Source organism: Emydura macquarii, unplaced genomic scaffold (assembly GCF_026122565.2).
Source record: "Emydura macquarii macquarii isolate MOO-44397 ecotype Brisbane River unplaced genomic scaffold, CSIRO-AGI_Emac_v2 contig_1119, whole genome shotgun sequence".
Classification (NCBI taxonomy): Eukaryota; Metazoa; Chordata; order Testudines; family Chelidae; genus Emydura; species Emydura macquarii.
This window is the reverse complement of record NW_027131256.1, coordinates 14,282,610-14,307,806: the sequence shown is the minus strand read 5'-3', so window position 1 is coordinate 14,307,806 and position 25,197 is coordinate 14,282,610. Positions and strand designations below refer to the sequence as shown.

The window sequence follows — 25,197 nt, the reverse complement described above, 5'->3', positions numbered from 1 at the left end:
GCTACGTTGGCAACAAAACCAAGACTTCACTGCTTTTTACTCCTCTTAGTGCTGCAGAGCCAACACAGCTAAAAGTAAGATGAATTCTGTTCTCCCTCTTGCACAATCAACCAGAATGTTAATTAAGGTCTAACTACAGAATCTATCATGGACAGGTGGTGATACATGAGTGAGAATTAACCCAGTTTCTGAATCAAAATTGAGTTTTCAAGACTGGCAAAAGAAAAAACATCTTTTACTCAAATGGAGCAAATCTGATATGGAGTCATTGAGACAATGTAGACACCCCATGAGGCCATTTTTAGAATCACTATTCAGAGTGTCATTGAATTTTAATCTATTTGTATATGAAATAATAATAATAATTAAGAATATCCAGCTTTTATATAGCACTTTTCATCTGGAGAGCTCAAAGCACTTTACAAAGGAGGACAGTATCATTATCTCCATTTTACAGATGGGAAAACTGAAGCACAGAGTGGCAGTGAGTTGGTTAAGGTCACCCAGTAGGCCATTGGCAGAGCCAGGAATTATATCTTTTCAGTTAAGAGGTTTATATCAGAAAATCCAATAGGTCCTTTTCTATTCCAGAGTGCTCTATTGCTGTAGTAATGAATCGTAACTTGCAGTTCTCAAAATATAGTTCATAGACCACCCCCCCCCCCAGTGGCATTTGGGGCTCTTTCTAGTGGCCTGCAGGGCCACAGAACACATTGAGATGCAGGAAAGATGAGGGAATTGCAAGGTTGGAAAGGGATATAGAGGATTCAGATGGGAATTATTGGGAGTGGGAGCTAGGGATTAGGAAGCAAAGAATTGGAGATTAAAGGGCAGGTCTGGCTCATGAGATGATACCCTACAAAGTGGTTTACAGAATAAAGCTTGTGCAATTGATTTCAAGCTAAGCTGTAAAGAACTGTAGTTGCTTCTGAGGAAGGAAGCGTTAGACATGGTCTATTGGTGAAAGTATTTGACGTGGTTTATTTTTCTTAAATTTTGGACCACATGGTTTTTTCTTAGGTGCCCTATAACATCGTTGGCTGGCTTGAGAAAAACAAAGACCCCCTTAATGAAACTGTGGTGGGCACTTTTCAAAAATCTGCCAACAAACTGCTGGCAAGCCTGTTTGAAAACTATGTCAGTGCTGACTGTGGTAAGTAGAATGATCTTACAAGGCTTTTCCTTCACTTCCAGGGCACATGCTTGGAAATGAATTTAAAAAACAAAAGAATACTGCAAGCATTCATTGACTGACATTAAATCAGGCATTTTCTAATTAATTAAATGGGCACGGCATCTATACTAATGTGCCACATTATTTTAAAAGGGGCCTTATCTCAATTTGTCTGTATGCCTGCCATTTGTATGTATTATCCTTTGAGCAATTTTGGCACATTATTTTGTGTGCACAAATGCTGGAATATCCTATATGTGCATGCATATCCTAGATGTATATTGGCAGTCAGTTTGAGCATGCGTATGGGGATTTTAGTATGCAAAGTCTCACTTGTGTGTGCAAGTGATGCACACACATGCAAATGATTGCATATATATAAGACCAGGTCATATCTCCAAATTATGGCCCTCTCTCTAGCTGAATTACAAAGCTTCCAAACAGTGTCTAAACTAAAGAGAAACTTAAAATTTAGGAGAATGCACTTGTGTAATTAGAAAAGTTCTTATGATCAAAACGTGTTGTTGGATTCGTCATGGATAAGCTGAATGATATCTGTCTAGTGCGTCTATGAACCTCTCAAGTCTATAAAATTTGCATATATAAAAAGTCACAAGCTTCCATAAAATTGATGTTAAGGAAATAGGACTGGCATGCCTTACAGAGATGTAGCTGTTATGTCCTAAAGTCACAATCACTTACAGCCTATTTATTACAAATCTAATTTATGTAGATGTGGTTGTCATGAATCATAAGATCCTTTATGAAAGATGTAAACAGACTGCAGACTTCATAATGTGGGTTAGAAATGGAGCAGAATAAATATAACAAAAAGCCTGCCCCTAGTAAACTGTTGCAGGTAGCTAAGTGCCTATTTGCCAGTGGACATTCCTATCTGCCACATAGCCTCATTCCCAGGAGTGCTATCTTGTCTTGCACACAGTGCCAGTCAAAAGTCTTGGCACTGTCACTGTCAAGAGAGGTATGTATTTTTGAGAACAACATCAAACACATGGACCTTTTCACTTCCTTTGACATGGCCTACTGTTCACAGGTGACAAATGCCAGAACATGTACACTCTACTTTTCACATCCTATATATCCAGTTTGGTCATTTTTTTTAGTTTTACATTTTTCTGGATATATCTGATTCTATGAAATAAGAATAAATGAATCCCAAACTACTCCATATTTTGTCAGAAATTCCTTTTATGACCTTATTATGAGGGATGTATACAGAAATGAATAATTAACACCATATACAATGGTAGAGAAACTATCATGCAAATTTGCTAAGGTTTCTGATGAAAACCACAGAAATGGAGAGAGTGGGTAGCACATGTCGCCAAAAGCCTTGAACAAAATTAGAGCTTTTATAATACTTAGTGTGGGAATACTGGATTTTTTTTTGAGGATCAAAAAGACTCACATGGCTTTGATTTTACCTTGAATCCAAATATTAATTACACATTAATTAATTCCGCAAATGTTTTTCTATCTTTATCTCTTACCTGAATGATACATTTGATTTAGCTGTTCTTTATGTATTTCACTTATCCTTTTTTTTAGCTGATCACAGTGGAGAAAAGAAACGCAAGAAAGGAGCTTCCTTCCAAACAGTGTCATCGCTACACAAAGTAAATTTTTTTTTTTTTAAATGTGGCTTATAATTTTTCTGTTTAATTTCAACTATGAGGGTACATTGTAATCAAAAACAGGAACCACAAGTGCTTTATTAGACCAAATCAAACTGAAATCAAATGTTTGAATTTGGGTCTGGGTTTGCATATTAACTGGGGCTAAGTGAATAATTTATAACAAATTATTTAATTTCTCCTCTTCTGTTCTTTGAATGTTCATTGAACAAATTTGGATTTTTTTAAATTGTTTTGAACAGATTATTCAGTTTTTGGACTCTATTTTTGTTTATGCTATGGCTTGTTGTTTCATACCCATTTGAAAATAGAGATGGTCACATGATATTGTTTCTGTTTCGCGATTGGATGAGTGTACTGCTTATAATCAGACTCCATGGTTAGAATGATCATGGAAGCCCAATGTAAACTTTGCTTTACATGAGTATTGGAACTTAAAACTCATTTTCTGCAAGCATACATGCTACTAAAACTGAAGCATGTTGTTTGTGGAAAATGGACAGAAAGACCTTATCTTCATCAGCAAAAATAGGACCTGTTATTCACCACTGGAGCAATTCCAGCTGGGATAAAGATAGAGGAAGCTGTAATGTAGACAAGGTTCACATGGTTTTTACCCACCATGTCATCTAGTCTTGCTTAGAGCTACTGCCAGTAGAGCGAAATCAGTGGTAAACTGAGTCCTATTTTTGCCAGTGTAGGTAAAAGAAGGGTGAACATAGCTGAAGCAAATCTCCACTAGTTGCAGCTTGATAATGAATAGATAAAAAGGCACAAAGGACAGCTAAGTGCCCAACTTTCATGGACCTTTTATAGGAGTTAAGAACATAAGAACTGCTATACTGAGTGGGACCAATGGTCCATCTAGCTCAGTATCCTTCCTCCAACAGTGGCCAGTACCAGAGTTTCAGGAGGAATGTACAGAACAGAGCAGTTGGAGTGATCCACACCATCTTCGTCTCCTGGTTTCTGGCAGTCAGACGTTTAGGGTCACTCTGAGCATGGGATTGCATCCCTGACTATCTTGGCTAATAGCCACTGATGGGACCTATCCTCAATGAACTTATCCAGTTCTTTTTTTTTAACCCAGTTATACTTTGGCCATCACAACATCCCCTGGCAATGAGCTCCACAAGTTAAAAGTGAAAAAGTACTTCCTCCTATTTGTATTAAATCTGCTGCCTATTAATTTCATTGGGTGACCTCTGGTGGTTGTATTGTGGGAAAGGGTAAATGACACTTTCATTTTTTCTATAACATTCATGATTTTATAGCGCTCTACCATATACTCTCTTAGTCATCTCTTTTCTAAAATGAACAGCCCTTATCTTTTTGGTCCCTTCTCATATGGAAGCCATTCCATACCCTTGATCTTCTTTATTGCGCTTCTCTGAAACTTTTCTAGTTCCACTATAGTCTTTTTGAGATGGGGCGACCAGCACTAGACACAGTATTCAAGGTGTAGGCGCATCATAGATTTATACAGTGGTATTGTGATATTTTTTGTCTTATTTTCTATCCCTCTCCTAATCTGTTAGGCTTTTTAACTGCTGCTGCTCATTGAGCTGAAGTTTTCACAGAACTATCCATGGAGACTCCAAGATCCTTTTCTTGAGTGGTAACAGCTCATTTAGAACCCATCATTATGTATGTGTAGTTGGGATTCTTTTTTCCAATGTATGTTACCTTGTACTTACCAATGTTGAATTTTTTCTGTCACTTGTTGCCTAGTCACCCAGGTTAGTGAGATCCCTCTAATTCTCCGCAGTCAACTTTGGACTTACCTACCTTGATCAATTTTGTATCATCTACAAACTTTGCCACTTCACTGTTCATTCCCTTTTCCAGATCATTAATGAACATGTCAAACAGCACAGAACCTAAGGGGACACTGCTATTTACCTCTCTCCTTTGGGAAAACTGATAATTTATTCCTACCCTTTGTTTCCTATTTTTAACCAGTTACTGATCCGTAAGAGGGCCTTCCCTCTTAGCCCATGACTGCTTAAGAGCCTTTGGTGTGGGATCTTTTCAAAGGCTTTCTGAAAATACAAGTACACTATGTCAACTGGATCACTCTTATTCACGTGGTTGTTGTCTCCCTCGTAGAATTCTAATACATGGTGAGGCATGATTTCCCTTTACAAAAGCTATTTTGACTCTTCCCCAAGAAATCATGTTCATCTATGTGTTTGATAATTCTGTTCTTACTATAATTTCTACCAATTTGCCTGGTACTGAAGTTAGGTTTGCCAGCTTGTAATTGCCAATATCATCTCTGGAGCCCTTTATAAAAATTGGCATTACATTAGCTTACCTTCCAGTCATCTGGTACAAAGGCTTGTTTCATTGATAGATTATAACAATGATTAGTTCTACAATTTCATATTCTAATTCCTTCAGAACTCTTGGGTGACTTATTACTGTTTAATTTAACAGTTTGTTCTAAAACCTCTTCTATTGACACATCACTGTGGGACAGTATTTCGGACTTGTCACCCAAAAGGATAGCTCTGATGTGGGTATCTCTTCCACCCTCCCACCCCACATCCTCTGCAGTGAGGATAGATACAAAGAATTCACTTAGCCTCTCTGCAATGGCCTTGTCTTCCTTAGGGCTCCTTTAACACCTTTGTCATCTAGCGGCCCCACTGCCTGTTTGGCAGGCTTCTTGCTTCTGATGTACTAAAAATTCTAACTGTGAGTTTTTGTGTCTTTAGCAAGTTGCTTCTCAAATGCTTTCTTGGCCTGCCTTATTATACTTCTACACTTACCCTGCCAGCATTTGTGCATCTTCATCTTATCCTCACTAGGATTTGACTTCCAAATTTTAAAGGATGCCTTTTTGCCTCTAACGACCTCTATTACTTCACTCTTTAGCCACAATGGCATTTTTGGGGTCCTCTTATTGTCTTTTCTGCTGTGGGGTATACATTTAATCTGAGCCTGTGTTCTGGTGTTTTTAAATAATTCTCACCCTGCTTGCAGGCATTTAACCCTGGTGACAGTGCCTTTTAATTTCCATCTAACAAGCAGCCTCATTCTTGTGTAGTTCCCCTTGTTAAAGTTACATGTTACAGTGAGGAGTGTGGGGGTTGATATTATTCCAGCACCAGAATGTTAAATGTAATTACATTATGGCCATTATGACCAAAGCTCTTCAACTATAGTCACCTCTTGGATCATGCGCCACTTAGGACTAAATCAAGAATTGCCTTTCCCCTTGTAGGTTCAGGACTAGAAACAGTCATTTAAGGTGTCTAGAAATTTTATCTCTGCATCATGCTCTGAGGTGACATTTACCCAGTCAATATGAGGATAATTTAAATCACCCATGATTATTGCAATTTCTGCTTTTGTAGCTTGGCTAGCCTCTCTTAAGATTTCACAATCACTGTCACCGTCCAGGGCAGGTGGTTGATAGTATATTGCTACTGTTATACTATTTTTAATCAAGCATGAGATTTCTATCTATTTCTATGGTATGGTTTGTTTCATGTAAGATTTTTGCCTTATTTGCATCCATGCTTTCTTTAACATATAATGCCATTACCGTACCAACCCTACCTACTTCTACTCTATCATTCCTATGTATTTTATACCCTGGTATTACTGTGTCCCATTGATTATCTTCATTCCACCAACTTTCTGTGATGCCTATTTTATACCAATGCCCTCAATTAATGCCAAGCACTGTAGTTCACTCATCTTAGTATTCATACATTCTAGCATTTATATATAAGGTCTTGTACATTTTGTCAGTATTCAGTTGCTTGCCTTCATGTGTTATATTTAATTGGAAGTCTATTTCATTTGCCTATCTCCCATCTGTACTATACCAAGTTCTTTTCTATCCCCTTTATTAGGGTATAGCGTTCCCCCTTTAATAAATTCATCCTTAGGGATATTTCTGCCCAAACCATGTGCTCCTCCGCCCTTGTTGGCGTTCCTCCAGCCCTTAATTTAAAAAATCCTTTACAACCTTTTTAAGTTTATGTGCCAGCAGTCTTTTTCCAATTTGATTTAGGTGGAACCCATTCCTTCCTGCATAGTCCACTCCTTCCCCAATTCCTAATAAACTTAAACCCCTCCTCCCTGCTCTATCATCATCTCATCCGTGCATTGAGACCCAATTGTTCTGCCTGTCTAACTGGCCCTGCACATAGAACTGGAAGCATTTCAGAGAATGCTACCATGGAGGGTCCTGGACTTTAATCTCTCACCTAGCAGCCTAAATTTGACCTCTCTCTGCCTAATAACTGAGATATCTTGAGTGTGAGGGGATATCAGGACATCCTCTGGAAGGTGGGTCCCAACTATGTGATCATTTCCCTCTGCTCCAGCTGACTGCTTCCTCCCCTGAGACTTTCATCCTCCTTAACAGCACAGGGGCTATTGGTCAGGAGGTGGGACCACTCTACGATGTCCCTGAAAATCTCCTCATACACCTCTCTGTCTCCCTTAGCTCCCCCAGTTCAGCCACTCTGGTCTCCAGAGCCCATACTCTGTCTCCGAGAGCCATGGGTTGCTTGCATTGCATGCACACATATGCCACCTTCTCACGAGATGGATAATCAAACATATTGCACTCAGTGCAATAAACTGGGTAGCCCAAACCCTGGGCTTCTGCTTGCTTTTTTTTTTTTTTTTTTTTTTTAAACTCTTGTGGCTTTTTTATGTAGCCTAAGTTTAGGCTATGTTTGTGAGGTGTAGTGGGCTTTCTTTATTCTGTCATTTACTTTTCATGGGAACTTCTAATTGTTATCATCCCTCAGGCTCCTCCTCCTGCAGCCAGACTCTCTGTAGGTGGGCACCTAACTGCCATTTGTGTCTTCGAGAATGTCCCCCAATACAGTCATTATGAAGACATCTATTGTACTGACGTATGCAGAGTATTCACTCTGAATAGTCTGTAGGACTGGTGCTAATTTCCACCTGTAAATCTGCCTTATTTTCTGCTTATTAGACAATATGTATTTTATAGCATTGCTGCTCACACACACATGATGTACAATATTCAGTTTCTAATGATTTAGCTAATTTTGTTTATTATGCCTTTTTTAGGAAAATCTAAATAAACTGATGACTAACCTGAGATCTACAGCTCCTCACTTTGTGCGCTGTATCATCCCCAATGAAACTAAAACTCCAGGTATTGAAAATCCAGCAATCGGTTGTTCTGTCTGCATTTTAATCCTGTCATTTTATCCCAAAATCCATTTCTAAGTCATCAGCTCACACTTAAAAGCAATTTGATTGTTCACCTCCTCCTAGGCTAGCTGCCCTTTCAAGACATTACTCCCAACTTCTTCTCACCTACCGGGCAAAATGAAGATTAAGTCCTCATTTAATTAAGTTCTTGAATTTTTTTAAGGTGCAATGGATTCTTTCCTTGTCCTGCACCAGCTTCGCTGTAACGGTGTCCTAGAAGGAATCCGTATTTGCCGTAAGGGATTTCCAAACAGAGTGCTGTATGCTGACTTTAAACAAAGGTAAGAGAGACCAACCCCAAACAGGAGCCACATTTCTTCTCATGATCCTATTCCAACCAGAATCGTTGTAGTCTGCTCCATAAAAATGAGCCAAGGGCACTTCTTCCATTTTTGTTTCACTCAAGTTAATTTTCAGTTTAAATTGTCTGGAGTTAGAGGGCAATATTCTGCTCTCGAATTAAATCTGAAGCAGTTCCAGTGGCATCCCTGAGTTTACTCCAAATTTTTTACAGTTTAATGAGTGCAGAATCTGGCGCAGAATTCTGGCCCCCTTTACTCATTCTTCACCTCTTGTTAACAGGTACCGTATTCTGAATCCAGCTGCCATCCCAGAAGATAAGTTTGTGGACAGCAGAAAAGCCGCTGAAAAATTGCTGTGTTCTTTAGATATTGACCAAACCCAGTATCGTTTTGGACACACAAAGGTAACCAGAAAAGAGCATGAGATTCCTTTTTGAAAACAAAGATGGGGCTAAGCTGCAGGGTTCAGATCTAGATCTAAATGGTGCTGAAGTTAATGTTTTCTATAAAGATATGACCATACCAAAGTCCACATTTGAAAACAAAGAAAAAAACAAAGGCATTGCTTAATAAAATAGAAAACTCAGCTTTAAGGTCCTGCCATAAATATTGATGTTTCCATCAGGAAATTGTCTATATCTTGATACAAACATTTTAAACATTCTTTCTAATGGCAATAGATCTGCAGGGTAGGGCAGTTGGTCTGTGTTGGCATTTTGGGGACACATGTTATCCAGGAATTAGACTGCCACTAAAATCTCTTCTCATGTAAATCACCACACAGCTGTCAGTGGTGGTGACATATGATTACTAGGACCTGAGTGAGAATGAAACAAGAGACCTGGCAGCAAAAGTAATACTAATTTTAAGCTAATACAAAAAATAAACCAGAGAAGTTCTGCTTTATATGTCAAAAGAGGCAGCGCAAGTGCCGCACACTGTTCTCTACAGGAATAATGCTACCAACAACAGGTGTAGCTGAACCAATGCTGATAACACTTTAACTGCCAGTGTACAGCACCATGATCAGCACCATTTCAGCTGCTTTATTTACACAAAGCAAATCTTGACTGCAATTTGTGAAATGGTGCTAAATACAACAACTCTGCTCTGTCTCCATTTGCAGTGAAATTGATATTAGCATCAGTTCAGATACACCCATTGGCAATGGGTGGCCAATTTTCTAGCTTGAATAAGGCTTGTGAGATTAACAATGATACCTCAACAGATTTGTTCCTATTATATTGTGCCCAAATAAAGAGTTTAAAAACATTCCAGGCGTCTAACACAGATTAGTAACATGGTTATTGCATGAGTTTGAAATAGGCAGGATCAAACTATGATGTATACTGTGGTGGGGTCACTACAATGTTATAATACAATCCCCTGACACAGACATTTTTATTACCTAACCATCAGTCTGCTTGTGTGTTGTTACCCATCTTCCCTCAATAACTGCTGTTACAATAAAAATTGACTTACATTGGTCCATGCTTCATGAGGATGGAATTATTCTGCGCTTGTTCCTAAATGACATCTGCCTATATTTTAGGTATTCTTTAAGGCTGGTCTTCTGGGCCAGCTGGAAGAGATGAGGGATGAAAGACTAGCCAAGATCTTAACAATGATCCAAGCAAGAGCACGAGGCAAACTGATGCGTATTGAGTTCCAAAAAATAGTGGAGCGAAGGTACGGACAATCTTGGGTTATTCTCTTCAGTCTGGGGAATGAAACCACTACTATCTCACTTGATGAATAAATATGGCCCTTATAGTAGCACTGAAAACTCTAGCTAGACGTAAATTAAGGATTATGCAGAATAATTTTAATGTAGACTTACAACAACAGTAATTCCATATCGATCACCCACAATTTTGACTAAAATCAGTCAATTGTAGATGCTCAGTGTCTCTAGCAGTCAAGCAAATTTCTTGCCTGTGTCAGTAAAAGTTCCTAAAGCTGTTCAGAGCACAAAAGTACAACTGATCTGAGGACATGCTCAAAAAATGTATACATCTCTCTCAACTCAGGCTGGATTTACTTTTGTTTTTTAAACCAGAGATGCCCTCCTCGTGATCCAGTGGAACATTAGAGCTTTCATGGCTGTGAAGAACTGGCCCTGGATGAAGCTCTTCTTCAAGATCAAGCCCCTTCTTAAGTCCGCAGAAACCGAAAAGGAGATGGCCAATATGAAGGAGGAATTTTTGAAGCTGAAGGAGGCCTTGGAAAAATCTGAAGCCAGGAGGAAGGAACTGGAAGAAAAGCAAGTCTCTCTGGTTCAGGAGAAAAATGACTTGCTCCTTCAACTGCAGGCAGTGAGTGGGCAAAGCTATTTCTGGTTCATATTTTATTTAATGTTCTTTCGGACATGACATCTTGCAAACTAAACAGTCTAAGGGGCCTTAGCTTTAGATATTTAAACAAGCAGTTTTAAAATTATGTAGCTGCTCTGGCTAGGAAATTAGGTTAAATTTACAATGGCTATAAATTCTCATGTTTGAGAGCGCAAGCTGATGGCCTGCCAATGCAAAAATTCTGATGTTCAAGGTAATATCAATGTCCAAATTAGTTGTGAATTATATTTCACTAAATTGTATGCATGAGTGGACATGCCCAATGTTAAAGGCTCCATCCTGCTTCCACTGAATGTATTAGGAGTTTTGTCTTGGACATCAGAAGAAAGAAGGAGTCAATCCAGAGTTAGCATACAAAAAGCCCCTATTAACCTTAATTCCAGAGCTCTTCTGGTACACGCTTACGATCCGCTGTACTAATGTGTAGTGGTCTGGGCTCCATGAGAACTAAATGAATGTGGAATAAATGGAAAAGAATTAAGTTGGTAACTCCCAGCCATTGTCATCTTCTCTGTGCTATGTCAGGAGCAAGACACTCTGGCAGATGCAGAAGAACGATGTGACTTGCTGATTAAATCCAAGATCCAGATGGAGGCAAAGGTCAAAGAACTGACAGAGCGGGTGGAAGATGAAGAGGAGATGAACTCTGAGCTGACCTCCAAGAAGAGAAAACTGGAAGATGAGTGCTCTGAACTGAAGAAAGACATTGATGATCTTGAAATAACATTGGCAAAAGTAGAGAAAGAAAAACATGCTACTGAAAATAAGGTAACTTTAGAACTTGGCCATACATCTCCGTAGAGGATTTATGCATAGGGTGGGCTACTTTATGGCAGGAGATACTGGAGTTCTGCTAGCTGAAAGTCATATACAGTAAAGGCCACCCTGCAAGTTCAGCTTATGTACAGAGTTGACTGACTTTATGAAGGAAAACTCTATGAGGTTGAACCTGGGTCTCCAGTTTCCCAAGTGAGTTGTGTTACCACTAAATCAAAAAACTATTTCTGGTTTTACCCTAGTAAATAACTCAGTTGTAACTAACCTAGAGTTCTTTAAACTCTTCCTCTAGTAAAGTAATAACTTCTCTCTTTTTTTCCCAGAGAGAACAAAAAGCTGAGCCTGCCCCAGTTACAGTGAAGCAGGAAAAATAAAATAGTGCAGCTGGAAAGCAGATGTCCCCATAACAAAACCACTGCAAAAAATTGGCACTAATTACCAATTTCAGCTGAGAAGCCAAAATTAAAATGAATTTCCCCCTTCATTGTAGCATCCTAATAGCCAGGTAGCAGGTTAATTGCTTTCACAAAAATATCCATCTCCAACTGATTTAGTATAAGCTACTCTATAATTCTCCAGTAGGAGTACAGTCTAGGCAGTTGCCTCAGGCCAGGTTACAATAATCCTCTGCTGAAATTACTTACCAGCACATCTGCCACTGCTATTGCATTTCTTCTACCACCCAGGTCAAAAATCTGACAGAAGAAATGGCGTCTCTGGATGAGACCATCAGCAAACTTACTAAAGAGAAGAAATCTTTGCAAGAAGCTCACCAGCAAGCTCTGGATGACCTACAGGCAGAGGAAGACAAGGTCAACACACTGAGCAAAACCAAGCTGAAACTGGAACAGCAAGTAGATGATGTGAGTTTGTCCTTCTTGTCATTTACATAATGCTTATTTCTCCACTGCCTATGGCTTTCGGGAAGCTTGGAAACATTTTTTATTCTTTTGTAAATGAACTAGACTAAGTTGGATGTACAAGTGCAAACCACAAGAGAGGGTGCATAATAAAACCAGCGTTGTCATTTTTCCTCTACAGCTAAACTTTTGAAAGAAGTGCAACAATAACCAGAGGCAATCCATTTAGTTTGTATTTGCAGTGTAACTGACCTGTAGTCGAACAGAGCTCTCTTGGAGAGAAAGGACTGTAATGCCTGCCCAAACCTGAAGTGTAGAGAGGTCCTTGCATCATATTAATCCAGTTTGTGTTCTTGACATGGGCTGATGGCAGCTAGAAAGCAAAAATGGAAAACAGGACACTGGTACTTTAACTCTTCTGCTTCAACATTCATTAGGGCGAAGCACAAAAATTGCCCTTATATTTAATGACTGGTTTCTCATTGCCATAGCTTGAGGGCTCCCTAGAACAAGAGAAGAAAGTGAGAATGGACCTGGAAAGAGCCAAACGCAAACTGGAAGGAGATTTGAAGCTGACCCAGGAGAGTCTCATGGATTTGGAAAATGACAAGCTGCAGTTGGATGAAAAGTTGAAGAAGTAAGACGGTGTTTATATTGTACGGAATCATACAGGAACATGGGGTTTGCCATTCCAGATCCATCAAGCCAAGTATCCTACCTCTGACAGTGGCTGATACTGAATGCCATTTCAGAGGGAGTTGAGCCAAGAATATTGTGCAATGCTGAATAGGGAGAAGATAATTCCTTTCTGGCTCCTGCAATTTCTGCTGTGAAGCATGAGATTTGATTACCTCCATCTTAATAAGCATAAAATGGGTTTTTGTGAGACTTTTAGCTGACCAGAGGAAAAAGTTTACAGAAGTCTCAAAAACCTGCTAACAGTACAGTTGGATGACCTCAACCCTGTTAAATGTACTTTTTTCACAAGGTTTGAAAAGGAATTTTATTTCTGTGTGATCCTTTTACAAATAACCGAGGTAGAAAGCTCTCACCTATAGCTATTCATAATATCAGAAGTCCTGCCAGCACTGATATTGTATAAGGTAAGGAAGTTTTACATGTAATAGCATGATATATGAGTGCATGCAGGGTCTTAGCTTGGAAAATACTGCTCTGACAGAAGACTGTATTTTTTTCTGAACACAGTGGTGGTGAGATTGGAAGCTTTAGTTCTATTACAACAGGCACATTCTTCCCATTTCAGCTCTGACTGGGTCAGCACTTCTATTCCCTGGTCTTTATAAGGAGACTATAAAAATTTGCTTTAGAAAATCTTTGGTTGAACTGTTAGGGTGAATCTCCAATTGTAGAAATGTCTTTTCCTTGACAGGAAAGAATTTGAAATGAGTCAGCTGAACTCCAAGCTTGAGGATGAACAAACCATAGTGATACAACTCCAGAAGAAGATCAAGGAGCTTCAGGTCATTTTTTTTGTCTTCACTTCTTCTGTGTTTCTTAGTTATGATACTGTTGTGGTGCCCATGAGTTCCGGACTAGGTGCTGGCCTGCCAAACAGTTCTTGTGACTGACAGCTTCAAGTCATATTCCTATTTTGGATTCTGTGGACTCAGTTGTGCCCTCAGAAACATGTATGATTTAGTAGGAGAGGTGTCCATGTACCTAAAGTCAGAAATAAACCCTGACAGGGAATCGAGAAGCATGGAGAGTGAGGGAAGGAGAAGGGAAGTGGTGTGATCTCAGATGTTTCTCCCCTGGATACATGGCACAGAGAAGAAAAAGAGTGAGCTGGTTGGCCTGAAGCACAAATGCTGTGGCAACAGCTCTGATGCATGGACTGTAATAAATCTGAGGCCGATCCATCTGAGAAGAACTTATGTTCAGGAGTCCATCTCCAGGCCTGGAGCCAGGAGAGGGAGCCTGGGCTAGTTTGGCAAAGAAGAACTCATTTTGGGAGGCCATCCTCAAGCCCAGGGAACAGAGAAGCCCAGGCTTAACTAGAGGGGCCCAGGATTAACTAATGACATGGGGATTCAGGAAAGGCAATAAGGGGGGAGACTGAGAAGAAAATCTACACGAGAGTGGGTGCAGGAGAACGTAAAGGAGGAAATTGGGCACCAGAAGGCTCAAAGCCTGGATTCCACTGGTGCAAACTGAAGAATCAGATTGTGAATTTGGCTCACAGATCTTGAGTTACAGGCTGTCACAGCCCTATGTGTTTGTGAAATGACACGCCGTGTTATAAAGGAAAGGGAAGGTACAAACAGCTGCGATCTGTGATATAGCGAGAATTTGTCACTCATCATTCAGACGTAAAACCCAGAGTCCATTTCAGAATACATGCTGCTGATCCATGGACGCTCCATTACTCTCCTGGGTTCTCTGGCTGCCAGGGTTGTTGCCTGACCTTCTCTGGAGTGTGCAGGATGCTGCCCTAATTATGTATTGGCTCCTTCCCAGGGGCAAAATTTGTGACTGGATAGCTCTGATGGTCCCAGTTCAGAGGTGAGACAGGGAGTTGAAGAAAGAGGTCATGCAGTCTGCCAATCACCTATGCACTGCTCAGGCTCACACATCTCAGAGTCAGGTTGAAGAGCACTTGCAACACACTGGCTATTAAAATAAGGGGGAAAAGCCTCTTCCAGTTCTCTTGAACAGTAATCGGGAGGGGAGGAGATACTCCTCCATCCCACTTTCAAATAAACTGGTTTTCTCATATTCCTGGCCTACAGACCTTGGACTGAAGCTTGTAGAGAAAGCACTTAGTGGATACGACGCATAGGCCCTATTTCAGCTCCCAGCACTGGCTTGTTTATCACTGGGCAAGGTACTTCACTGCTGTGTCTTGGTTTCTCCATTTATAAATTGCAGTACATATTACATCGAGCTGTTGTGAAGGTTCATTATTTATGGAGCGCTTTGAGATCCTCGGGCAATTGCTATGGAGGCGAAGGGTGTTATGTGCGTGTGTGTCTTTGCCCGGTAGGCTCGTATAGAGGAGCTGGAAGAGGAGCTGGAAGCAGAAAGAGCTGCCCGAGCCAAGGTGGAAAAGCAGAGATCGGATCTGGCTCGAGAGCTGGAGGAGCTGAGTGAACGGCTAGAAGAGGCTGGAGGAGCCACGGCTGCGCAGCTGGAGATGAACAAGAAGCGGGAGGCGGAGTTCCTCAAGCTGCGGCGGGACCTCGAGGAGGCCACGCTGCACTATGAGGCGACAGCTGCCACCCTGAGGAAGAAGCACGCAGACAGCATTGCTGAGCTGGGGGAGCAAGTGGACAACCTGCAGCGTGTCAAGCAGAAACTAGAGAAAGAGAAGAGCGAGCTGAAGCTGGAGGTGGACGACCTGTCATCCAACATGGAGCAGATGGTCAAGGGAAAAGTAGGGTTTCCGAGACGTCTTACACAAACATACAAATGAGGTTGTTTTAAAGCTTTCAGGGAGGCAAAGGGGAGGGTTGGATGATTCAAGACAGCAGCAGAAAGGGTCTGGTGGCTTTCACATCTAGGTTATCTGTTTCACTCCATCCCAGGCTGGTGACGACCTTCTGATGGATATGGGGGTGACTTATCTGAAATGAGTTTGGTCCTGTAGCCCAGTCCTTACCAGTCAGATGCCCTTATCTCAGAAAGCACTGTTGTGACAAGGGGCCCCTCTTAGCACTCTCAGAAGAGCATCCATGTGCAGGATGGAGACTGGAGTATTCCTCCACCTCACAAAGAAGTCCCTCTGGATCACTGGTTTGAGGCACATTACAGGGTGGCGGTATCTTACACAGCTACTGCCTGTGATGTTACTTTGGATAAATATATTGTGGGTTTAGTCTCCTTGGTGGTTAATCCCATCCAGCAATTCAAAAGAAGTTATAAAAAAAATTATGCCTAGGTATCACGTGCACAGGCATGTGATACCCTTTGAAATCATTTCAGGATCTTTCTACCACAATGTTTCAATTCAGAATCCAAGGCTATCATTAAAGAAAAGAATTATTTCTCTGTCCTCTTGCATCACCACTTTACACTAACTTTATTTTTTTTAAAACAGCGGGAGTCCTGTGGCACTTAAAATCTAACAAATTTATTTGGGCATAAGCTTTCGTGGGCAGAAACCCACTTCGTCGGATTTTTAAAAAATCTATGGGGATTCATTTCTTCAGGGTCATCTTAAAAGCTGAGCCAAATCCTAAGGTCCTTAGTCAAGTTTCAATCAGACAAACTCCTATTGAAAGAATGCAGAGGCATAATGTATAACTCTGGCAAACAGCAGAAAAATCTTCCTTAAAAATCCTCCTTCCTTATAAGTATTATAATAGCAAAATGCAATGCAATTGTTCTCACTCCAAAGCTCATTGAACAGAAACTTTAACTTCCAAAATTCTATGTGTCTGGGGTGAAAATAGCATTAGTGTTTTTATTGTGAATCCTCATATTATAGGGTAGACCAGATGATTATGAACCTGGGCTGGGAAGTTTGCAGCTTTGTGTGTCTTTTCTCCCAATTCCGTTAGTCGAATGCAGAAAAACTTTGTCGCACATATGAAGACCACCTCAATGAGACAAAGACGAAACTGGATGAGACGACTCGCCTAATGCATGACCTCACCACCCAGAAAGGAAAGCTGCAAACTGAGAACGGTAGGTATGTGCAGCATCAGTGAGCTTCTCTGAGTTCATCGTAGAACGTACTAGACCTTGCAGGAAATTAGAATTCTGTTGCATACATCTCAGTGGTGGCTGGGGTAGATAGTAAGTAGTTAGATACTACAGAGACTGGTGCCATGATGGCATGGAGATCACCCCGGTGTGCTGCCTTTCAGTCAGGTTTACCAGGTGAGCCTTGCCTCACTTCCCTTCACCCATGTTATAAACAAGTCCAGATAGACCTTTTTTAATCAGAGCTACCCCTCCGCCCTTCATAGGTCTCATTTATTAGTGAGATCCATGAGTACAAGTAGCTTTAAAAAACAAAAAAAAGCTTACCAGCAGCCTACCCTTGTGCCATGCTGCCATCAGATCTCCTCCGCTAACCCAGGTGAAGCTGGGCAAGGTTCATTTGTGAAGACCCTGACAAGGAACACCTAACTTAGGTGCTACAGGAGGTGATGTTGAACATACAATAAGTAGCATTATGGTTGGTGAGCGTGCTATACCCTGTCACAGTGCCAGGGCATTGTGCTTCTGGAGAGGCATTCTTTGCAATGAGACACGAAGCCAGCGTCTTAATAGCAATAATTCAAGGTCCTGTGGCACTTTTTGCAAGAGTCGGAATGTTAATCCCTGCATCTTGACCAAACTCCAACTCTGATCACTATTTTGCTAACCTAAGTTCCTATGCATTGGAGCATTATGCTTCTCATTTCCTGTCCTAAACTATTGTGTAGCATTGTTGTGCACTGTTAAATGGCTGTATTCACATGGTGGCTAAAGGGTTCCCATGTATTCCCCTGCCCTGCCTCATTGGAGTTGTAAGGTTGGTTTTTCTAAAGTGCTTTGCAATGTTGGGGAAAAGGTCTGTATAAGTGCAAGGTACGGTAATAAAAAGTATGACGGAACAAACCAGTAATTCCACATGGAAGCTAGTGTATGTCTATTTCAATGAATTATGCAAGAGTCCAACAAAAATTAATGCACAACTGTACATGTCATGTGCAAATAACCTAAAAGAAACATTTTGTTGGGTTTGACCATTACATATCTCTGAGGAGGGTGACTCAGATGCTCTACTTAACAAGAGATCACCCTTATTCAGTGAGGGGGGAGGTTCTCTTCAGTGGGGTTGGGCAGGTGTATCTAAACCCTGAACTTGGCCTAGTGGGAAAGCAAGCAGCTCATGTTCCAATATTGTTTGGTTAAAATCCCTTGGCAGGTGAATTTGCAAGACAGCTAGAAGAGAAAGAGTCACTGATAAGTCAGCTTTCCAGAGGGAAGATGTCATTCACTCAGCAGATTGAAGAACTTAGACGACTGCTGGAAGAAGAGGCCAAAGTAATGCTTTGGCTATTTCACCCCATTTGCTTATCTGTCAGCATTGGACAAGGATACATTTTACTAGCTGTATAAAAAAAGAAATTGAGATGGCTGGCATGCTCGTTGATCGAAATGAATGGGAAGGGATCTGTTTACTTTTAACAAACTAAAATCAGACATTTGAGCCTACACATTCTGATACTAGCACTAACAGGAATTTTCTGCATCTGATGAGGACAACTCAGAGAGAGAGAGAGAGAGAGGAAGAGGAGTTTCAAAAAATGAGTTTCTCTCTCTCTCACACACACTCACGCTCACGGGCTCCAAGCAGTAAAAAGTGTTTGCTAAATCTTAGAACTTCCATTTGAATGTTTGGGTGCTTATGCAAATGAATTAGAACCTCTTTGGTCTGGACATTGGGCTAGACGTGTCATGGGAACAGGCATTCTCATGGCACTTAGGGTATTTCTTATCTCCATTTGGACCAGAAATACCATGAGAATGTCCTTCCTTGTATATGTCCCTTCCCCTCAGCTGTGGACAGACACTTGGAGGCAAAGAGAAGTAGTAACTGAACTTTTTGTAACCTAGAAAGGCTTGGTTTGGATCATTGGGGACCTGTTGGTTGGGGCATATTGTATCCAGACTGGTTTGCCGTCCTTGAATATAATGGTGTAACCTTTCAATCCTGCAGTCTAAGAATGCCCTTGCTCATGCACTGCAAGCTGCCAGGCACGACTGCGATTTGCTGCGGGAGCAGTTTGAGGAGGAACAAGAAGCCAAGGCAGAGCTGCAGCGGGCTCTGTCCAAGGGAAATGCTGAAGTAGCACAGTGGAGGACTAAATATGAAACTGATGCCATTCAAAGAACCGAGGAGTTGGAAGAAGCCAAGTGAGTGGTTTATATTAGCATTGTCTTCGTCCTCTACCTACACTCCATAGCATTTTGTAACCACCCTGGAATATACAGAGTAAGAGGACAACAGTATTAGTGGATCCACGCTGTCAGCTGAATGTGTGCTCTGTCTGTGTGGTGTATGCAGTCTCCAAAGGGTTAAGAAAGAAAACAATCATTAGAATGGTTAGTCAGAAATGACACTTACTTGATAACTCGCTTGGGAACTTTTGCTCAGGGTTGTCTTACCGCTCTGCCCCATTTTCCCCCACGTTAGAAAAAAGCTAGCGGCTCGTCTACAGGAAGCTGAGGAAGCAATTGAAGCAGCCAATGCCAAGTGCTCGTCCCTGGAAAAGACAAAGCACAGGCTGCAGAACGAGCTGGAGGACATCATGATCGACTTGGAAAAGGCCAACTCGGCAGCAGCAGCCCTGGACAAGAAGCAACGCAATTTTGACAAGCTCATCAGTGACTGGAAGCAGAAGTACGAGGAGTCGCAGGCAGAGCTTGACGCTTCCCAGAAGGAAGCCCGTGGCCTCAGCACAGAACTGTTTAAACTAAAGAATGCCTATGAAGAGACTCTGGACAATCTGGAGACTGTGAAAAGGGAAAATAAGAACCTCCAAGGTAGGACATGCATAACATGCTCAGCAGTAGTTAAGTGAGAACCTGGTCTTCCTGAGATGTGGAGCCCAACGGGCAACGTCATGGACGTGTAGAAGTTGGAAGAAATTAGTCTAGCTGATGCACTCAAGCAGTGAGAGGTGGATGTTCCTTCTATCACTGAAATTTGTTTTATTTTCCTTCTCTAAATCCAGTTCTTAAATGAATTTGGTGCTGATGAAAGATGCTGAATTCACAGCATTTATCCACAGGAACAGGAGCAGCATATGGGCATTTAGTGCATACTTTTCTACACTGACCTGCCAAAGTACCCTGTAGACAGGCCTATCTGCATGGGATAAAGAAGAAATTAAACACTTTTTCCATCACTGTCCCACAGCTGAGCCTGCCGACAAAGGACTTAACCAATACCAGTTGTGATGCTTTTTGTAACACGCAACACTTCTCCGCTAGTGTACGAGAGACAAATAGTTTCACTTTGGCCACGGAACAGACATTTAATGTTAGATTTTTGGCCACTGTCCCTTAGCCAGAATTCTAAAATATCCAGGCCCATGTAAATTGAAGATTTTTAACAGAACTGTACTAAGTTCTTCAACTTTATTGGCTAATTTAATTTTGTTTTGATCTGTACCATCTACATGACAATTACTGACCAGAATTAAAGTTTAAAATAGTAGGTCCTACTTCAAAAGATTATAGAGTCATAAAGGAACTCTCAGGTGTTTGTTACCCCCAGGAAATGCAACCAGTTCTTCACATAGGCCAAGAGGAGTCCACATCATAAAATAACCCCAATCATAACCGGTGCCCTTTTTGGCAGTCACTTCTGTAAGCACAAGTATTGAACGGGGATGGATAGTTAACATACCCTGTCATTGTTTAGAGGTGCTCTTTGGAATAGGAGTGAGGAATGTAGATTAAATTAGTATGTAGTATGTAAGGAATGTAGTAGTATGTAGGAGTAAGTAGTTTGTAAGGAATGCAGTTTCGTGGACAGAGGTCTTACAGAAAACAGCAAACTGCTTTTTGGTTGTAAATTACCGATGCAAGATAAACTGCTATAACCAGTTTAAAACTGATTATAGGAAAGTCCCCACACAAAAGATGCACTAGTTTAATTAAACAGATTTAAGTGAAATCAGTGCAACTTCTGTGTATAGACAAACCTTTAGCAAGTTATTTGGGAGGTGATTTTTGTGGTCACTCTCTGTGCCAGATGGTAAAATGATAATGTTACACTTGTATGCAGTATGTTTCTGGAACTTCCTGACACCTACATTCTTGTCATTTCAGAGGAGATTTCTGATCTGACTGATCAAATTAGTGAAGGAAACAAGAGCCTTCATGAGATAGAAAAGGTCAAGAAACAGGTTGAACAAGAAAAGTCAGAAGTTCAGTTAGCCCTGGAAGAAGCTGAGGTAAGAGGAAGTTGTGAAGGAAGAGAAGGAGGTTTGTTTGTTGCTACATCTCTTTCTCAGTCACACAGCAAAGACCAAACATTTACTGCCTTTTTTAGGAGATATCTTTCTCTGCTCCTCTGTACTTACACGCCAATCATGCTGGCCTAAATTTTCAAAAGTGACATGATTTTGGCAGCTTTGATTTTTGGGTGCCCAAACTGAGACACCCTGCAGGACACCCTTCCTCTGAAAATCAGGCCTCTTCAAAGCATCTCAACTTGGGACATCCAAGTTCCCTGTCACTTTATAAAATGCAAGCTGCTTACAGTGGTTTTGTTCATTTAATTTAACACCTTACTGAGTAAGCCAAATATCTGGTATTCATCAGCAAATTAACTCTCATCTTCCCCTTTAAGAATTAAAAGTAAAACTTTTTGACGTTTTAGTCTAAAAAATGCAGTGATTGTCTGCTAAGCAAGGGTAGCAGACTCATAAACCCAAATTAAAACAGGCCATTTAGAAAATCTTTAAATCCCAAAGGAGTTTGGTAAAAATCACTGAACATCATTTCAGTAATTTTCTTCAGTGACAGGCATGCATACATGAAAGGAGGAGCCACCTCCATTTCTGGAGATGAACCAGCAATACAAAATTCATTACAGTCCACATGGAAATCTGCTCCTGATTATTCATTTAAAAGCCAGTTTATAGATTTCTTGAGGATATTCTTGAGGTGCATTGCAGAGCTAGGTTGATATATCAGCGAATCATAGCTAGTATAGCATGTGGCAGGGGATTTTTCATTAAAGTCAAGTGTTGAATTTTTTGTGTTTTATTTGCCCTCCTTTAACCAATGTTTGCAAAAACTAAATTAATCAAATAACTGTAAAATGTTAATACATTAAATATGTGTAACCTTCTTTTTTGTCTGTTGCAGGATGTTTTATACTTGGCTGGGATTTCACGGCCATGTAGACAGGTGTTAAGATCAGAGCAGAGGAAATAGCATCTTTTTCCATAGCTCTGGGGTGCTGAGAGTGATAATATGTGACAAATACATATTTATCTCATTAGAGAGAATACATCAGTTCTTGGGGATTTAATGAACACACCTGACTTTCATGAATTATGTGAAATACTTCCCGCACCCATGCAATAGCTCAGCAGTATTTCAAGTCTGTCAGCAGATCATAGTAATGAGTGAAAGTAAAGCCTGTGTTACACCCCAAAATGATGATGTATCTTATTTAAAAGTCAGTTGTGGAGTGTAACTTTTTAGTATGACTTTTTTCTTATGAATCTGGGTTGCTGGCTGTTGCTTTAATATGCAGAACTTTTGTTTGTTGTTGCCATTGGTGGCTTATTGGTGTGGCATGTTTGTTAAAATGAAAATAGATGGTGCATGATGACCAGAAATAAGGGATAATTTGCTTATCCGTGTCTTCTGTTATGTCATTATTCTATTGAAAGCATCTCTTGAGACAAAGATAGATCAGTGAATGACTCTGTCCCCTTCACAAGTGCCCAGTCCTTACCCTGCTAATCTGCTTGCTTAAGTCAGAGGAAGTGAGGAATGAGTCCAAATGCCCACTGATCTCAATGGGAGTTCTGCTTAACTAAAACCTGCACGTCAGGGGTCGTAGTATTTAACCATAAGCTATTGTGTAAAGTCTCTTGATAGCCATTTACGGGAGGAAAAACAAAATAGAAAGGTCATAGGATTTGAAAAGAGGTTGCCATATAGTCTCCTGTTTCTCTGTATTTTAATAGAAAAGGAGAAGATCTTGATAGTTATACATTTTGTCATGAAAATCTGATACTTTTCATCATTCCCTTCATTTTGGTTTCAAAGGTTAGAGATTCATGTACACAGATCCCATTGATATCAATAGCAGTCATGCATGCTTTTGGAGCAAGATATGGCAAGGAGTGCATTATAGATGTCTTTCACTGATGACCTTGTGCATGAGGACAGTTAATCTCAACAAACACATGTACCTATTGATGTAAGGCTGATGTGGTTAAAAAAAAAAAAAAAGATTTAGAGAGGTTTTGCAGACAAACCTGGGACTGGGTTCTGTTCCCCCTGAGTCTTTGGGAATTTTGCCACTCACTTCAGTGGGAGTAGGATGGTGCCCTCTTACCTTTACTGTGTAAAGCTTGTCTACACACAGTTTTTGGTTTTGTACAAAAACTGTGTAGACCAGGCCTAAGACATCAGTTCTCAAATTGTGTTCCGTTTGACCACGTGTAGTCTGAAGACGTGACTGTTCATGTTTCCTGCTGTCAAATTGCATTAAAAGACAGGTAAATACCTTAGGAAAGCAAAGTTACTTTTCTCCAAAAGCAACTGTAGTTGCCACAGGTAGGTGGTGATGGGTGAGGAGAAAGTCAGGAATGAGAAGGTGTCCAGGGTCAATCTCGATGTTGTGGTACACACTTGGAAAAAGTTTAAGGACCTCTGGCCTAAGAGGCTTTTTCAGTTGTGTGCATTTTATTTCAGGGAGCCCTGGAGCATGAAGAAAGCAAAAGTCTTCGTTTTCAACTTGAAATTTCTCAGATTAGAGCAGAGTTTGAAAGAAAACTGGCAGAAAAGGATGAGGAAATGGAAAACATAAGGTACTGTACAGTGAGAACATGGTTTGTAATGGGTGAACCTCAGAAGTTCTGATGCTTCTTCAAGGCTTCTGTCAGCATTTCTGATCTTCCTGGAAATCTGGCTGGAATAAAGTTTCTTGCGAGCTTTGGGTATTTTCACTTCTGGCCAAAGGAAAAAGCACAGAAATGTTCAAAATTAAAAACCAACAGTTGAATGTGGTGTTCTTCTGTTAAATAATGACATAAGGGTCTGAATGTGTTGCTGAGTTGGATGAACTAACAGGAAAAAAGGGAGCAGGGAGCAACTAAAGGACACCAAATCAAGGAACATGGCTAGCCAATATAGACAGAAAACAAAATGAGTTGATGTGTAATAAAAAGAAGCTACCACTAGGCAGTGCGGCCTAGTGGATAGTGCACCACACTGGACCTCAAAAAACCTGGGTTCTGTATCCGGATCTGCCATTGGACTGTTTTACCTTTGTGAGCCTCAGTCTCCCTAGGAGTAAAATGGGGATAATGACACTGCCGTTTGTGAGGTGCTTTGAGATCTACTGATGAAAAGAGCTATAGAAGAGCTAGGGGCCCTGGAGTGAGGACTGATCAATAATACATATTCAATGGGCTGGAGCAACCTGGAAAGCAGTAATAGTGGAAGAAACCTAGGAGTGTGGCTGTGGCTATGAGTCAGTTGTGTGATATGGAAGATGGAGCCCAGTGTGATTTTTTTGGGGGCTGGATACACAGAGGCGTCATGCCACAGAGTAGGAAGATGACAATTCCTCTGTCAGTGGTTAAACAGATTGAAAAAGGAGTGGGAACTGTAACCATAGCAGCCAGGGAGAGCACTGGAGGGGGAGTTCTCCCTCTGCCTGTAGCAGGAAGGGAAGCTGCACTCATCCCACTCTCCCTTACTGTAGCCCGTGTTTTCCATGATGACCGCACCTGCAATACTGCATTTAGTTCTGGGCAGCCCATGGCCAGCAAAATGTAAATAAATGTGCCATGAGTTTATACAAAAGCAATCAAAATGCTGAATTGACTTGGGAGGGAAAATGAAGAGCTACCAGCAGTTTGGCATAGCTGAGACAGAACTGGGAAGATTTAAAGGGAGAGTTTATCAAGGAGGACAAGGGGATTATCTGAGAACTGAGGGGGATGTAATAGGAAGCAACAAGATGAAAGGATTTTTTTTGTTCCTCAAGTCATTTTTTTTCCTTTGAGTGAGCCCTAGTAGGCTGAGGAATTATTTTTCTTCAAAACTAGATTTGGCAAATTTCTAGAAAATGTACTGTTGGGAAGATAGGTGCTTTCCATCCCTGTTATGTCTGAATAATGGTTTGTTTTTTTGATTATGTGAGACTTG

At 40.8% G+C, this 25,197-nt stretch overlaps 1 protein-coding gene across 2 annotated transcripts in view; it reads left to right on the top strand.

The window, feature by feature from the left end:
- Positions 1-25,197, top strand: part of MYH15 (myosin heavy chain 15) — a 56,172-nt gene that overhangs the window by 20,258 nt on the left and 10,717 nt on the right. For both annotated transcript variants that reach the window (XM_067546212.1, XM_067546213.1), the window contains exons 17-34: positions 1,021-1,153; positions 2,744-2,811; positions 7,894-7,981; positions 8,204-8,321; positions 8,623-8,746; positions 9,895-10,031; positions 10,402-10,657; positions 11,222-11,464; positions 12,160-12,336; positions 12,825-12,970; positions 13,724-13,814; positions 15,338-15,727; positions 16,854-16,980; positions 18,212-18,330; positions 19,007-19,203; positions 19,484-19,833; positions 21,127-21,251; positions 23,737-23,852. In XM_067546212.1, the coding sequence (XP_067402313.1) occupies positions 1,021-1,153; positions 2,744-2,811; positions 7,894-7,981; positions 8,204-8,321; positions 8,623-8,746; positions 9,895-10,031; positions 10,402-10,657; positions 11,222-11,464; positions 12,160-12,336; positions 12,825-12,970; positions 13,724-13,814; positions 15,338-15,727; positions 16,854-16,980; positions 18,212-18,330; positions 19,007-19,203; positions 19,484-19,833; positions 21,127-21,251; positions 23,737-23,852 (3,005 nt within the window). The remainder of the gene's footprint in view (positions 1-1,020; positions 1,154-2,743; positions 2,812-7,893; positions 7,982-8,203; positions 8,322-8,622; positions 8,747-9,894; positions 10,032-10,401; positions 10,658-11,221; positions 11,465-12,159; positions 12,337-12,824; positions 12,971-13,723; positions 13,815-15,337; positions 15,728-16,853; positions 16,981-18,211; positions 18,331-19,006; positions 19,204-19,483; positions 19,834-21,126; positions 21,252-23,736; positions 23,853-25,197) is intronic.